This window comes from Mytilus galloprovincialis, chromosome 10 (assembly GCF_965363235.1).
Source record: "Mytilus galloprovincialis chromosome 10, xbMytGall1.hap1.1, whole genome shotgun sequence".
NCBI lineage: Eukaryota > Metazoa > Mollusca > Bivalvia > Mytilida > Mytilidae > Mytilus > Mytilus galloprovincialis.
The window spans coordinates 9,700,444-9,713,278 of NC_134847.1; the positions used below are offsets into that span (position 1 = coordinate 9,700,444).

At 33.6% G+C, this 12,835-nt stretch overlaps 1 protein-coding gene across 1 annotated transcript; it reads right to left on the bottom strand.

Moving 5' to 3' along the window:
- Positions 1 to 5,450: 5,450 nt before the first annotated feature.
- On the bottom strand, positions 5,451 to 12,169 carry LOC143049790 (uncharacterized). Its single transcript, XM_076223525.1, has 5 exons — positions 12,084 to 12,169; positions 10,727 to 11,515; positions 9,103 to 9,208; positions 8,008 to 8,113; positions 5,451 to 7,767 (listed from the first exon to the last, which is right to left on the bottom strand). Exons 2-5 carry the CDS (start codon positions 11,496 to 11,498, stop codon positions 7,657 to 7,659), a joined length of 1,095 nt encoding a protein of 364 aa, XP_076079640.1. The 5' UTR covers positions 11,499 to 11,515; positions 12,084 to 12,169; the 3' UTR covers positions 5,451 to 7,656.
- Between the last annotated feature and the right edge of the window lie 666 nt (positions 12,170 to 12,835).

A 12,835-nucleotide genomic window follows, 5' to 3' on the forward strand; every position in this document is an offset into this window, starting at 1 on the left:
GAAAGTTTCAATTTTAATGGCACCCTCAAAAGGTCCCCTCGTATCTTCACTGCTTATAATGGTAATGCCCTGCCTTCACTTGGCGTCTGTTCTCTCCCTTGTGAACATGGTTCTGTTAGTAGTAAATTAGAATTCTACTGTCTAGATACTAATTCCCCACCAATATTAGACATGCAGTCTTGCTTGGACTTTGAGTTGATAAAATTGGTGTATAGCACTTAAACTACATGTACTTTTGCCTCTGACCCAATGACTAAGTCGTCAGTGTTAAAAGATTATTCAGATATTTTCAAAGGTGTCGGTCTTGTTTCATCAATACACATTGATTCGGAGGTACCCCCAGTCTTACACCCCCACGACGCGTTCCTGTAGCACTACGCGGTCGTTTAAAGTCCGAATTAGATCGCATGGTGAAAGGCGTTATTTGTAAAGTAAACAATCCCAAACCTTGGGTTAATTCTCTCGTCGTTGTCGAAAAACCTAATGGAAAGCTAAGGGTATGCCTAGATCCGAAAGATCTGAACTCTGCGATTCAGCGTTCGCACTATCCGATGCGAACATTAGGGGATATTCTGCCTCAATTGTCGAACGCAAATTATTTTACAAAACTTGATGTCCGATCAGGTTATTGGACCATTAGTCTTGACGAGCCGTCTTCATATAACTACCTTCAATACACCCTACGGTCATTATCGTTTTAAGCGTTGCCATTTGGTTTCAATTGCTCACAAGACCTTCTTCAAGCGAAGATTGACGAGTGCTACGCAGAACTTGACGGTGTGGTCGCGATCGTCGAAGACATACTGGTTAACGGGTCAACCCGGGAAGAACATGATTCAAACCTGCGGCGAGTATCACAGATCTCTCGCGAAAAAGACATAAAACTTAACGATGATAAATTGAAGGTTGGGGTCACCGAGGTTACTTATTTTGGTCATGTTATAACCTCATCAGGTCTGAGGGCAGATCCTCACAAGGTCCAGGCTATCTCGGATATGCCACCCCTACCAACAAAGCTGAAGTGCAGACGATATTGGATATATGGCCAATTATCTTTCAAAATTTGCGCCTAACTTAGCGGAAATCACTAGCCCAATGCGAGCAATTTTGAACAAAGACGTTAAATTTGCATGGGACGAACCTCAAATCGCGGCGTTAAAAAGAGTCAAGGAGGTTTTGACAAGGTCTCCCGGTCCGATTCTTTCTCATTATGACCCAACCAAAGACTTAACGTTACAAGTTGACTCATTCAAATATGGTCTAGGCGCAGTCTTACTGTAAGACGAAAAACCAGTAGCTAATTACTCTTCGAAATCATTAACAACAGCAGAAATAAATTAAGCACAGATAGAAAAAGAAATGTACGCAATTGTTTTTGGGTGTACCAGATTTCACCAATACATTTATGGTCGTCGTATCAGGGTTGAAACGGATCATAAACCGCTAGTTTCAATTATGAAGAAATCTTTGTTAGACGCCACCGCAAGATTACAACGCATGCTTTTACGGTTACAGCGTTATGAACTCGATGTTGTACATTTGCCCGGAAAATGCATCCCCGTGGCTGATACCCTGTCGCGCAAATTTCTATCGGACACTTACCCTGGTCTTTCTGATAGTTTTGAGGCACAAGTTCACATGGTTTTTTTTAGTCTACCGATTAGTGACAGATACCTAGAGAAAATTCAAAAGGCCACGTTGTCAGACCCAAGTTTGATATTTTGAAATCGGCAATTCTTAAAGGTTGGACACAATCTCGTAGTGAATGTCCAACACACATTTTAGAATTTTGGAACTATAGGGATGAACTTTCTATGAATAGTGGTATTATTTTTAAGGGACACAAAATTGTTATTCCAAGTAGTTTGAGGGCCCTCATGTTAGACAAAATTCACACTGGGCACATGGGAGTCGAGAAATGTATTCACAGACCTCTTGATGTTCTCTTTTGGCCTAAAATGTCATTGGATATCTCAGACATGGTGTTAAAGTGTTCTGTTTGTTTGGAACGTAAAAAAAATGCTAAAGAACCATTAGAACCCCACAAAATTCCTCAATATCCTTGACAAGTTTTAGCAACTGATCTTTTTTATTGGAATAATGCCGATTACATTGTAATAGTTGATTATTATAGTCTTTGTTTAAAAGTCCATAAATTGCATGGTACTACAAGTACAACTGTTATTAACAAGTTAAAGGGTACATTTTCTAGAATTGATATCCCTGAGACCGTTGTTTCTGACAATGGTCCTCAGTATTCATCCAAATAGTTTAGTGAGTTTGCGAAATAAATGGGATTTTAAACATGTTACATCCAGTCCCTATTACCCTCAATCTAAAGGGTTGGCAGAGAAAACGGTACAAACAATAAAAAATATGGTTAATAAATGTAAAAAGGATGGTAAAGACCCATATGTAGCTCTCTTGAAGTATCGCACAACTCCTTTGGATATCGGATATACCTCTTCACAGTTACGAATGTGCAGGAAACTCAGATCAGTTCTACCATCCACTCTTGATGAACATGTACCAAAAACACCACTTTTTCGCAACGAACAACAGTACAATCTAACTCTCCCTGAATTAGCCAAACCTACTTCGAACATGAATAACTCGCCCCAAATTACGAGCGATACAGAAACTACAGAAACCCGACAAAAACCTTTTGATGGTTTATATATTACAAAATCTGGTCGTATAGTAAAGCCTAAAATCATTGAATCAATGTAACTTCTTGTATATGCTTATAATTATTTTTAATTCAAATATGGTGTATAAATGCATTTTGCGTCTTTTTATGCTTATACAATGAACTTTATTATGCAAGGACAATTATTGAACACTGGCTTTATATTGAAACATTAATTTGGATTTGTTTACTATTATCAAAGGTACCAGTATTATAATTTAGTACGCCAGACGCGCGTTTCGTCTACATAAGTCTCATCAGTTACGCTCATATCAAAATAGTTATAAAGCCAAACAATTACAAAGTTGAGGAGCATTGAGGATCCGAAATTCCAAAAAGTTGTGCCAAATACGGCTAAGGTAATCTATCCTTACTGTATTTGTAAAAATGTGCATGTCATTTTCTTTTGTTTGTGTTGAGAAGGGAGATGAAACATTATTCTCATGTAGTACTTTACGTACTTTGATTACGTTCGTTGAGTTACTTCCCTTTGATATCAGTCTGATATGATTTATGTTAACCCCATTTATTATTTGTACCATTATTTATGTTGATTACAAAGAACACGCTGCTTCCAAATTTTGTCATTCTTTTATCGTCATACGGCCCCAGAGAATATTACACTGTTCTTTGTGTATAGAGTGTCAATATGCCCAAAGGGTGCCTGGGGAAACGAAGTATGGTCACTTGGTCTTCCCGACCGGCAGTAAAACGCTTGCCGAAGTGGGGCGTCCGTTTGGCTGTGCGGGATGTATTAAGTTCGCAGTCACGTCCGGTCAGAATGGGGACGTTAAATCCGATGTATCGTGTAAAGAGAGTGTCAGGCTCTTTGCACGTTAAGAACCCTTGAAAAAACTCTATGAGGGCCCGTAGGTGGCCTGTTGCAAGGCAAAATGTTTGTCCCCATCCACTATACCCTCATTATCCAGTGTCAGTCCAAATTTCTCCGACCATCATCCGAAATGGCCTCTATTATGACAAGACCTACCTATTGTATTTATTGTGAACTTGTTCTCGTCTTGAATATGCATGAAATATATTCGCCACTGGACGTTAGCAACAGACAATCAATCAATCAATCAATATGCCATTTTGTTTTTTCCATGCTGAAATAGCTATTGTTTTAATAGTGATTAAGATTATAACAACAATGTTGACTGCTGTTTTCAAATTTTTGACATTTTTACCTATTGTGTCTGTTTGTTTTACTCACTGTAATATCATGCGATTTTCAGGCAAATGAAAGGTTTAGCTAGCTATAAAACCATGGTAAATCTACCCTGTCATTTTAATATATATATACACTTTTAGGTCAATGTCAGAAAATAATATAGTTTTTTTGTATGAGGCTGAGAAACTAGTGGCGAGGTATTACCGAGCCATTCCCCAGTTTTATGCCGAAAACAAAAAAAGTTTATTTTTTCTTACCTTATATTTTTGTTATACTGGAACTTTAGTTAATACATTGATAAGTATTCAAAACTTAATTTTATCACTTTATAAACCACTCACTATGGAAAAAAGATCAATGATGAAATTGACATTGCACAAAATATATCTATGTTAGTATATTTAGGAAATGAACACAATCGATTGCATTTTAAAAGGAAATGTCTGTACCAAATCAGGAATATGACAGTAGTTTTCATTTTGTTTGATGTGTTTGATTACGATTTTTTTAAAACCTTCCATGTTCAATTTCTCTTTCAGTTTAGAATTTTTGTTATTTTACTTATTTAAGTATTTCAGACGTCGCTTCATTTGTTTGAAGACAAACTTTCGTCCCTTTTCTAATTTCCATGTTTTCTAATATTATTTTCTTCTCATTCTAGTCGACCACCAAATACAAAACCTTCTAATGATAAAAATTATTACTCGTCTTGAATATGCATGTGGTATTTACCTTTGTAATTTTGAAATAAAATCAAGTTAATCATGTTTTTATAATTCATTAACACTGGAAATTTAGAGGCGCTTTTCTTTCTCAAATGTCCTTGCTATGCATATCAATCAGAACACAGCTTCAGCCTCCAAATCCCAATAGAGATTACTGTCTCGAATATTTCATATGATTTCATCTCGTGTTCTTAAAATACTCTTTGCAGTCCTTTTAACTTGATTAGGTGATAACACAATATGTCTTGTGATGACTTTATAATAAATTCATTGGAGATTTGTTGACAAAATATTTTGTAAAGAAAAGGTTTATCTATTAAAATAAAATCATCTTTCAGAAATTTTGCAAAGCTTATAAAAATTGGCTCTTTTGAGCGTTAATAATTAACACATGTGAAAAATTCGTCAAAATGTTGATAAAACTTTAACACGACGGGTGCCACATGTGGAGCAGGATCTGTATACCCTTCCAGAGCACCTGAGCTCACCCAAGTTCTTGTGGGGTTCGTGTTGCTTAGTCTTTTATGTTGTGTCTTCTGTTAACAGTACTATTATTTGTCTATTTGTCTTTTTATTTTTAGCCATGTCGTTGTCTGTTTATTTTCAATCTATGAGTTTGCCCTCTTTTAAGAACATAATTATTTGAATCAATATAACATCGAATTTTAGTAAAGATTGATTGACAGTCAGAAAATTTACCCTTTCGTGAAATAAATTCATTGAAATAGGCCTTTGAACAATTTAAGCCGTACACCGGGATATATATATACTCTTTCGTGTTTTATAACAACTTCTACCTATGCAAAATAATTTCACAGAAAGAGTTGTTTATTCCTTGAAGAAACTAAAAACAATAAACAATAGATGATTGCCAAATGCTCGATGATTACAAATCATCATAGAATTTTATTAATGCATACATACTCAACCCATTTACGCATAACACATACTCTATTTATATATACATTTACAAATAAAAAAAAACTCTTCACACTTACTTCAGAGAATATGTGCATATAGTCAGAGACATAAAAAAATATACCATTTGACACTGTGTTTTATACACAGTTTCATCCTGCATTTTGCTGGGCGAAAAATTCATTTATCCAGTTTCTGACACGGTTATTTATTGTCAGTTTTTACCAGACCAGAATATTCATTTTCAACCAACTGTCTTCACCAAAATAATTTCAAATGGTCGTCTGTAACGTCTATCTAACAGGACATGAATCTAATCTTCTGGCATACTGCTTCTAAGTCGACGACTATTTTATTCTGAAGATAGGAGATGGGGATCTGGCAAATAGGATGATATCATAATACTCATTTACAAATATAATGTTCTTACCCCTCACACTCAAATGACCGTCTTAATGCGAATACTAATGCAGCCACATACATAAACAAAACATATATTAAAACATGTTTTTTTTTCAATAAACACATATAAATAGATAACCTTAAATTACTAAAGCAATCTTAAAAAACAAAACATCAACATAGTTAGTATTAAGTTAAATATCATTCTATTTAACTTTTTATTCAACATGATTATGCACACGTTATCATGTCTACGCGATAAAACCAATTCTGAGGAAAGAGTAGCGGATCTGGCAAATCAGAACATTTATTTCCAATTTACATGAGTGAAACTTCAATTTCACTCATAATGGTACAAGGATATATATTTGTCTTTTTTTATACGATCTATAACATTTTGTGGCCAGATTATTTATTTCCATGTGTTATAAATAATGCCAAATTTTTTCCTTATTCAATGGTGGCCACGGTGTTTATTCAAAATCTGCCGCCTATATCCTCCCAGAGTTAAATGGTTGTATATACTAATGTAACAGCATATCAATACATAATATGCTACATGCATTTTTCTATAAACACATCTAATAAGATAACCTAAATAACTAACCAATCATAACAACTTAATACCCCGATTTCTTTTAATCCATGTACATATTAAGACATATGATATTAAATATCTATGTGCGAAAAAACAGTAGAATAGCAAATAATAGAGACATGACATATAAGGAATAAGGGGATTTAAATGTTGTAGAAAATTAAAGATTTGGTTATGCAATACTGATTATTGAAATAAACAATACACATAATAAAGTAATCTTAAAATTACAGAAATTAATAAAAAGAATATAATGTTCATAAGAATTTGATTTTGTTTTAAATAAAGAAAAAAAAAAACCTATACGTTTAAAGAATACACAAATTAAGAACCCCCTATTCAATCCCTTATTGATTAATACCGTTATTTTTTAATGAAACGAAAATATTGATTTGGGAATGCCATTTATTTGTGTGACTTTTAAATAAAGACAATACATTTCAATTTTACCTCATATTAAAAAAATGTGTATTACAAACATAAAAATTATTTGGCTGATTTGAAATGTTTTAAACTTTATAAGTGGAGATAACTCAGATAATTTAATTCTTTATTATTTTGTTTCAATGATTATGATATCCCTGTATACGTAAAACATGCGAAATATGTAAATGATTTACAAACTTTACTTATTACTTAATTATTCAACAACCGTTGATTTGTAAAAAATACTATTATAAATGCAACTTATTTTATAGGCATATTAATAAATATCACTTGCATCAAAATTCGTGATTACCAGAATATCTAGCGAAGTTATACGAGAGGGTCTGGATTGGGGTGGGGGAGGGGGGTCTGTTATTCTGTAAACATTTAATTTTCACCCCTTTTTTCTCTACTCTCCAAAAAATAAACCCCTTTTTTCTCTAATCTTCAAAAAATTTACCCCTTTTTTTCTCTAATCTTCATTTTTTTTTAACGTTATTCCCTAATCTCTATTTTTTAAGGGCATTATTCTTTAATCATTTAACCCCATCCAAACCATCATACGAAATACGAACGTTCATTCCATGACTTCTTGAAATAGTATTCCGATGGACAAAAATGTGAACCCAAAAAAAAGTACAAATTCAATAATTACTAAAATAGGACATATTTGTACACATAAACATGAAAAACTAGATGTATTTTAACTTTACAATTCGTTTGGCACTCATTCATGTATGTCGTTGTAGCTATCCAAATTTATTTGGTTGTTAGGTGCCTGTCGTAACTCTTCAATTTCCTGCTCGATCGTCTTTCCTGGATTATTCTCATCTTCTGGCTACAATGAGTTTATGTAAGAAGTAGAAAAAAGTGTCCAGAAAATATATATATGCACATATTATTATATTAAATGACACAATTCTTAAAATATCTTAATTTATTTTTATATAATGATAGAAGCTCTTTATATATTTCAACACAACTGTACTTCTGAATAAAGTCTTTTAATTTAACTTGTAGAAAAAACGTGGTAATTGAAACAATGTTTATGCCATAGATAACATTACCAAATTCTAACCTGTTGTATGCTTGGAAAAAGATCACCCGTTGTAAAGCTTGGGCTTGCTAAAGTTATTGGTCCAAACCCTGCACTTGGAATTGAACTTGGAATACTTTGACATCGTCTGAATAGGAATAGAAAGTTGATAGTTTTAGATAAAGAATTATTTCATAAGAAGATATGTAGTTATGTTACTTTTTTCACGTCACTATAGAGGGATCAGCTTTTCGAACTGTAGTTTTACTGTTGTTTATTACATTTTTGTCTTACATTGTCAGAGTCAAAAAGTGCGACATTGGTTTGCTATTTCCGGCGGCGGTACGTGATGGCGTCTACATTGTGTTAATTTTTAACTGGGTCAGAGAGTAAAACTCATTTCCATGAAGAATATTTGGGCCGCCCCAGGCATGGTTAACTAGTATTGGCTTTTAATTTTTAAGTTATCCTACATTATTAGTTTGTGATTAGGCAAATGTATGATGAACCAGTATAGTGGGACATTAATGATATGTGTTATGCACTTGTATTAGCATTGGCACATATCATTTGCATGGTGATTAACTGGGCCCGTCCTCTCAGTCATTGTTTGTTGATTTAAAACTTTTGCCTACTTTAAATGTATTAGTTTGTGTTTATGTCATTTTAAGAGGAACAACTTATGTCAACGGTATTTGGTTGTAGTTAAAATTGAGAATGGAAATGGGAAATGTGTCAAAGAGACAACAACCCGACCAAATAAAAAACAACAACAGCAGAGGGTCACCAACAGGTCTTCAATGTAGCGAGAAATTCCCGCACCCGGAGGCGTCCTTCAGCTGGCCCCTAAACAAATATATACTAGTCCAGTGATAATGAACGCCATACTAATTTCCAAATTGTACACAAGAAACTAAAATTAAAATAATACAAGACTAACAAAGGTCAGAGGCTCCTGACTTGGGACAGGCGCAAAAATGCGGCATTTATAATGATTTCTATTTTAGAATAAGATAAGATGAAATCCAATATTTACAAAAAATGTTCTTTCCCCTGTAAAAAGTAAGTTCTTTCGTTTCATGGTACTTGAAATAATATACACGACATCACGGGAGACAGGAAATTTATACTTCTTACACATGTTTCAAGCTAACATCTGTGGATGATGAGAATTGGCTATTTGAATCATCATGTTGCTGTCCATCTATAATAGTGTCGATCAACTGTTTAGGAACTGTGGCATCTAAAGAAAATATTTTGACATAATAATTCACAAACATAATGCAAGTTACTAATTTTTGCTTAAACAACCAAGGGTCCAAGATGAAGCCTTTCGAATTTTTCGCTTAACAAAAGTAGTGTTACATTTTGTTAAGGAACCATTCATTCTTGGTATGAACATCTTCGCTAGCCAAGGGTTACGATCCACTTCTGCTCTAGCTAGCTAGCGAAGATGGGTATGAAGAGCAATAAACATTTTTACTAAAATATGAAATGGTAGCATGAATATAAATCATTATATAATTATGAGCTTTCATAGTAGACGAACAAAGATCGATTTTACAACTGAAACATATATTCTGAAGCGATGACATAAATAAGAATTTATCAGATACATAGTGATCGGGGATTTTTTTTATCGTTATTTCTGTTATCTAACTGAGGGTTGAAATATTATAATTTGCATGTATTAATTATTATCAGTTGAAATATGATTTATCTACTATGTTAATATTTTTTGTCACAAACAAACCTTAGGTTCATCAAGTTATATTATTATACAAACAAGGCATTTACAGTTATACATAATCAAAAGGAGTTGTCTATCCTTACACGTCTCATAAAAATATCGAGCTTCAATGGTAAATTCAAACAAAAAGGAGGTCCACAAAAACCGACAAAATCTAACGCTGTTAACCAACGGAACAAGTAAGACACAGCTGACATAAATCTACCATCTATTTTTTTATAACTTACTTAACCCATCCACTTGTTAGGCAGTGTATGTTGACAAACATTGTTGAGCAACCCTAACAGAAATTAAAAGTTGTTGTGACAATAGCAAAAAACATCACAGACATACAATACAACTGAACTATAAAATTCAAAAAAATATGAATAAATCTAAAAAAGACGGTAACAAAAAAGTTGCTATAGTCGACAGTAAATTTTACAAAGACGCCAACATTTATTTTTGTAGTTACTGATAAATTGACAAATACCCCGATGTCTTTTTTTGTAATTGACAAAACATACCGTATATAGTTCACATTTTTCGTTAAAGTGCAAATTTAGTAAAATATAAATACAGAAATGCAGTTTAAACAAACTCAGTGGCGGATCCAGAACTTTTCATAAGATTGTGGAAAGGGGGGGGGGGGGGGGGCGCTGCTTCAGTCATGCATCAGTGATTCCCTATATAATCAACCAGATTTCACGACAAAAGGGGGCACGGGTCCCCCAGGATCCGCCTTTGAAACCAGCAACTAGAATCTATAACCCAAGACCATATTACCATGTTTACATAAACACTACAGGTTGAATCCTTAAGCACATAAACACTTGCGCGTTTTATCTTTTTGAGTATCAAAGAGTAGAATGGCTATTACGTATGATTTCAAGCCCCATTTTATTTGTGGATATATATGTGTTTGTGTGTGTGAGTTTGGATAATTGTGTTTTTGCAAATTACTTGATTTTTAAGATTTCAATAAATCAACCCATCTTTTTTTGTTTACTTAAAATATAAAATATATGTTACCACTGTTATCACACGAATCATCTGTTTGGCGGTCTAATCTACCATCCATAAAATGTAGCCGAAGATACATTTGAATTTCTTTTACTATATCAATAACAGCTTCGCATTTCATTACATGACCGGATGCCTCTTCTCTTTCCATCAAATTTTGAATCTCTGGTGGCACTGGCATATCGCAAATGTCTTTGTAATCATTTGAAATACCTAGACTTATGTCGATATATTTAACTAGTGTTGCTAATATAATTCTATCAGTTGGAATAATTTCAGGTGATGATCGTAGTATTTCTTCGATCAAACGTTTTGTGTCATGTATGTGATCTAATAGATCGCACAAGTGATAAACTGAATTCACATAATGGTTTTTCTTTGTGTGCCGTTTCAGGCATTTCTCACATATCAATTTGCAACAATTGGTGCAGTAGAGAGTACGCTTCAGATTGCTATGTCTACTCCCACAAAATGTCCTTGGTGCAAAATCCGTAAATCTTAACCTACGACAATTTCTCCTGAAATCTATAATTATGTGTTCTTGCAAGTCAACTATTTTATCATGAAATTTCAAACATTGCTCATCAATAGGCTTTGTACAATTTTTGCAATATCCAACCGCTAAACCTTCATCATCGCAAAACGAGCAACGACTTTCTTTATTATATTCTTTGGCAACCCAGGCAGCAACTGAGGTGTTGACAAGAAACTTTTTCTTTCCTATTCCTTGTTTCTTTAAGAATTTCAAGACATTAATGGTTTTTTTAAACGGCGCATCCATCTAATTGAACACCTAGACTACAATTATAACAGAAGTTTTTATTTTAGATTTTCCAGCATATTCAATTTACAATAATTCATTATAAAACAAGTGTTTGATTCTCTTTCGTTTTGAATTTGTTGATAAGTTTTGTTTTCGTTCAATTTATGTACTTGCCTCTTTGACTCTAACGGATATATCATTTATCAAATAGTAGATAATACATGGATAAAAGAAATATACAAACAACATTTCTAAAAGACACTAAATTAGACTTTATAATTTGTCCATATCAGAGACGGGAAGAGACCGTAGCTATATAACAAAAAAATTATCAAAATAATCCTTTGCTGAGTTTGCATTTTAGTTTTGCCTTTCAAAATCATGACCAGTACGTGTCCTTGAGAAAAATTAACTCTTCACATTAATTCAAATATCACTTGATTTAGTCTGTAGAGGAGATTCCATTCTTTGAAGGGGAAAAAAAGGGGGGGGGGTTAATTCCGGAAATGCAAAGTTTGAATTTTCATCGCTAAAGTCACTGCAGCATTATCTTTAAAGTAAGATAAAAATGGAAAAATAGCAGAATAAGAAATAAAATCTTACCTTGTAAGTAAAACTAAAAACTCAACCTTTCAAAATGAAAGTCAAGTTTAAGTAGTTAAAAATAAAGACAAGTAACTTAAAAACCCAATCTTCAATTATTAGTTATATTTAATTCATGGGAAATACCTATATTTTAATGCAATTGCACCATATCTCATTTAACGACTTTGCTTCACGAGAAAATTCACGATATCATTTAAACAAGGTAAGAATTAGCCAAACACATTTTTTTTAGAAAGGTATATCTTCAGTATTATTTGTAGTTTAGGATAAAAATTCGTTACTTTTCTGAAAAACATAAGTAATCTTAATAATAATACAAGAGGCTTTATTCAAAAACTTACTTTATTGTAGCTTTATGTGACGTAATTGTGTAGTATTGTGTCAATTCAGAATGTTTTGTTGTATCTTTTTAAACAGTGTTTGTGTTGGAACCCCCCTTTTTAGCTCACCTGGTCGAAAGGCTAAGTGAGCTTTTCTCATCACTTGGCGTCCGGCGTCCGTCGTCGTCGTCCGTCGTCGTCGTCGTCGTCCTGCGTTAACTTTTACAAAAATCTTCTCCTCTGAAACTACTGGGCCAAATTTAACCAAACTTGGCCACAATCATCATTGGTGTATCTAGTTTTAAAAATGTGTCCGGTGACCCTCCCAACCAACCAAGATGGCCGCCATGGCTAAAAATAGAACATAGGGGTAAAATGCAGTTTTTGGCTTATAACTCAAAAACCAAAGCATTTAGAGCAAATCTGACA

Coding starts and splice junctions, on each gene's coding strand:
- LOC143049790 (XM_076223525.1), bottom strand. CDS start 11,498: ATGGATGCGCCGTTTAAAAAAACCATTAATGTCTTGAAATTCTTAAAG. Junction 9,209..10,726: donor TGATTCGTGTGATAACAGTG/GTAACATATATT, acceptor TATTTTCTTTAG/ATGCCACAGTTCCTAAACAG. Junction 8,114..9,102: donor GATGTTAGCTTGAAACATGT/GTAAGAAGTATA, acceptor ATTCCTATTCAG/ACGATGTCAAAGTATTCCAA.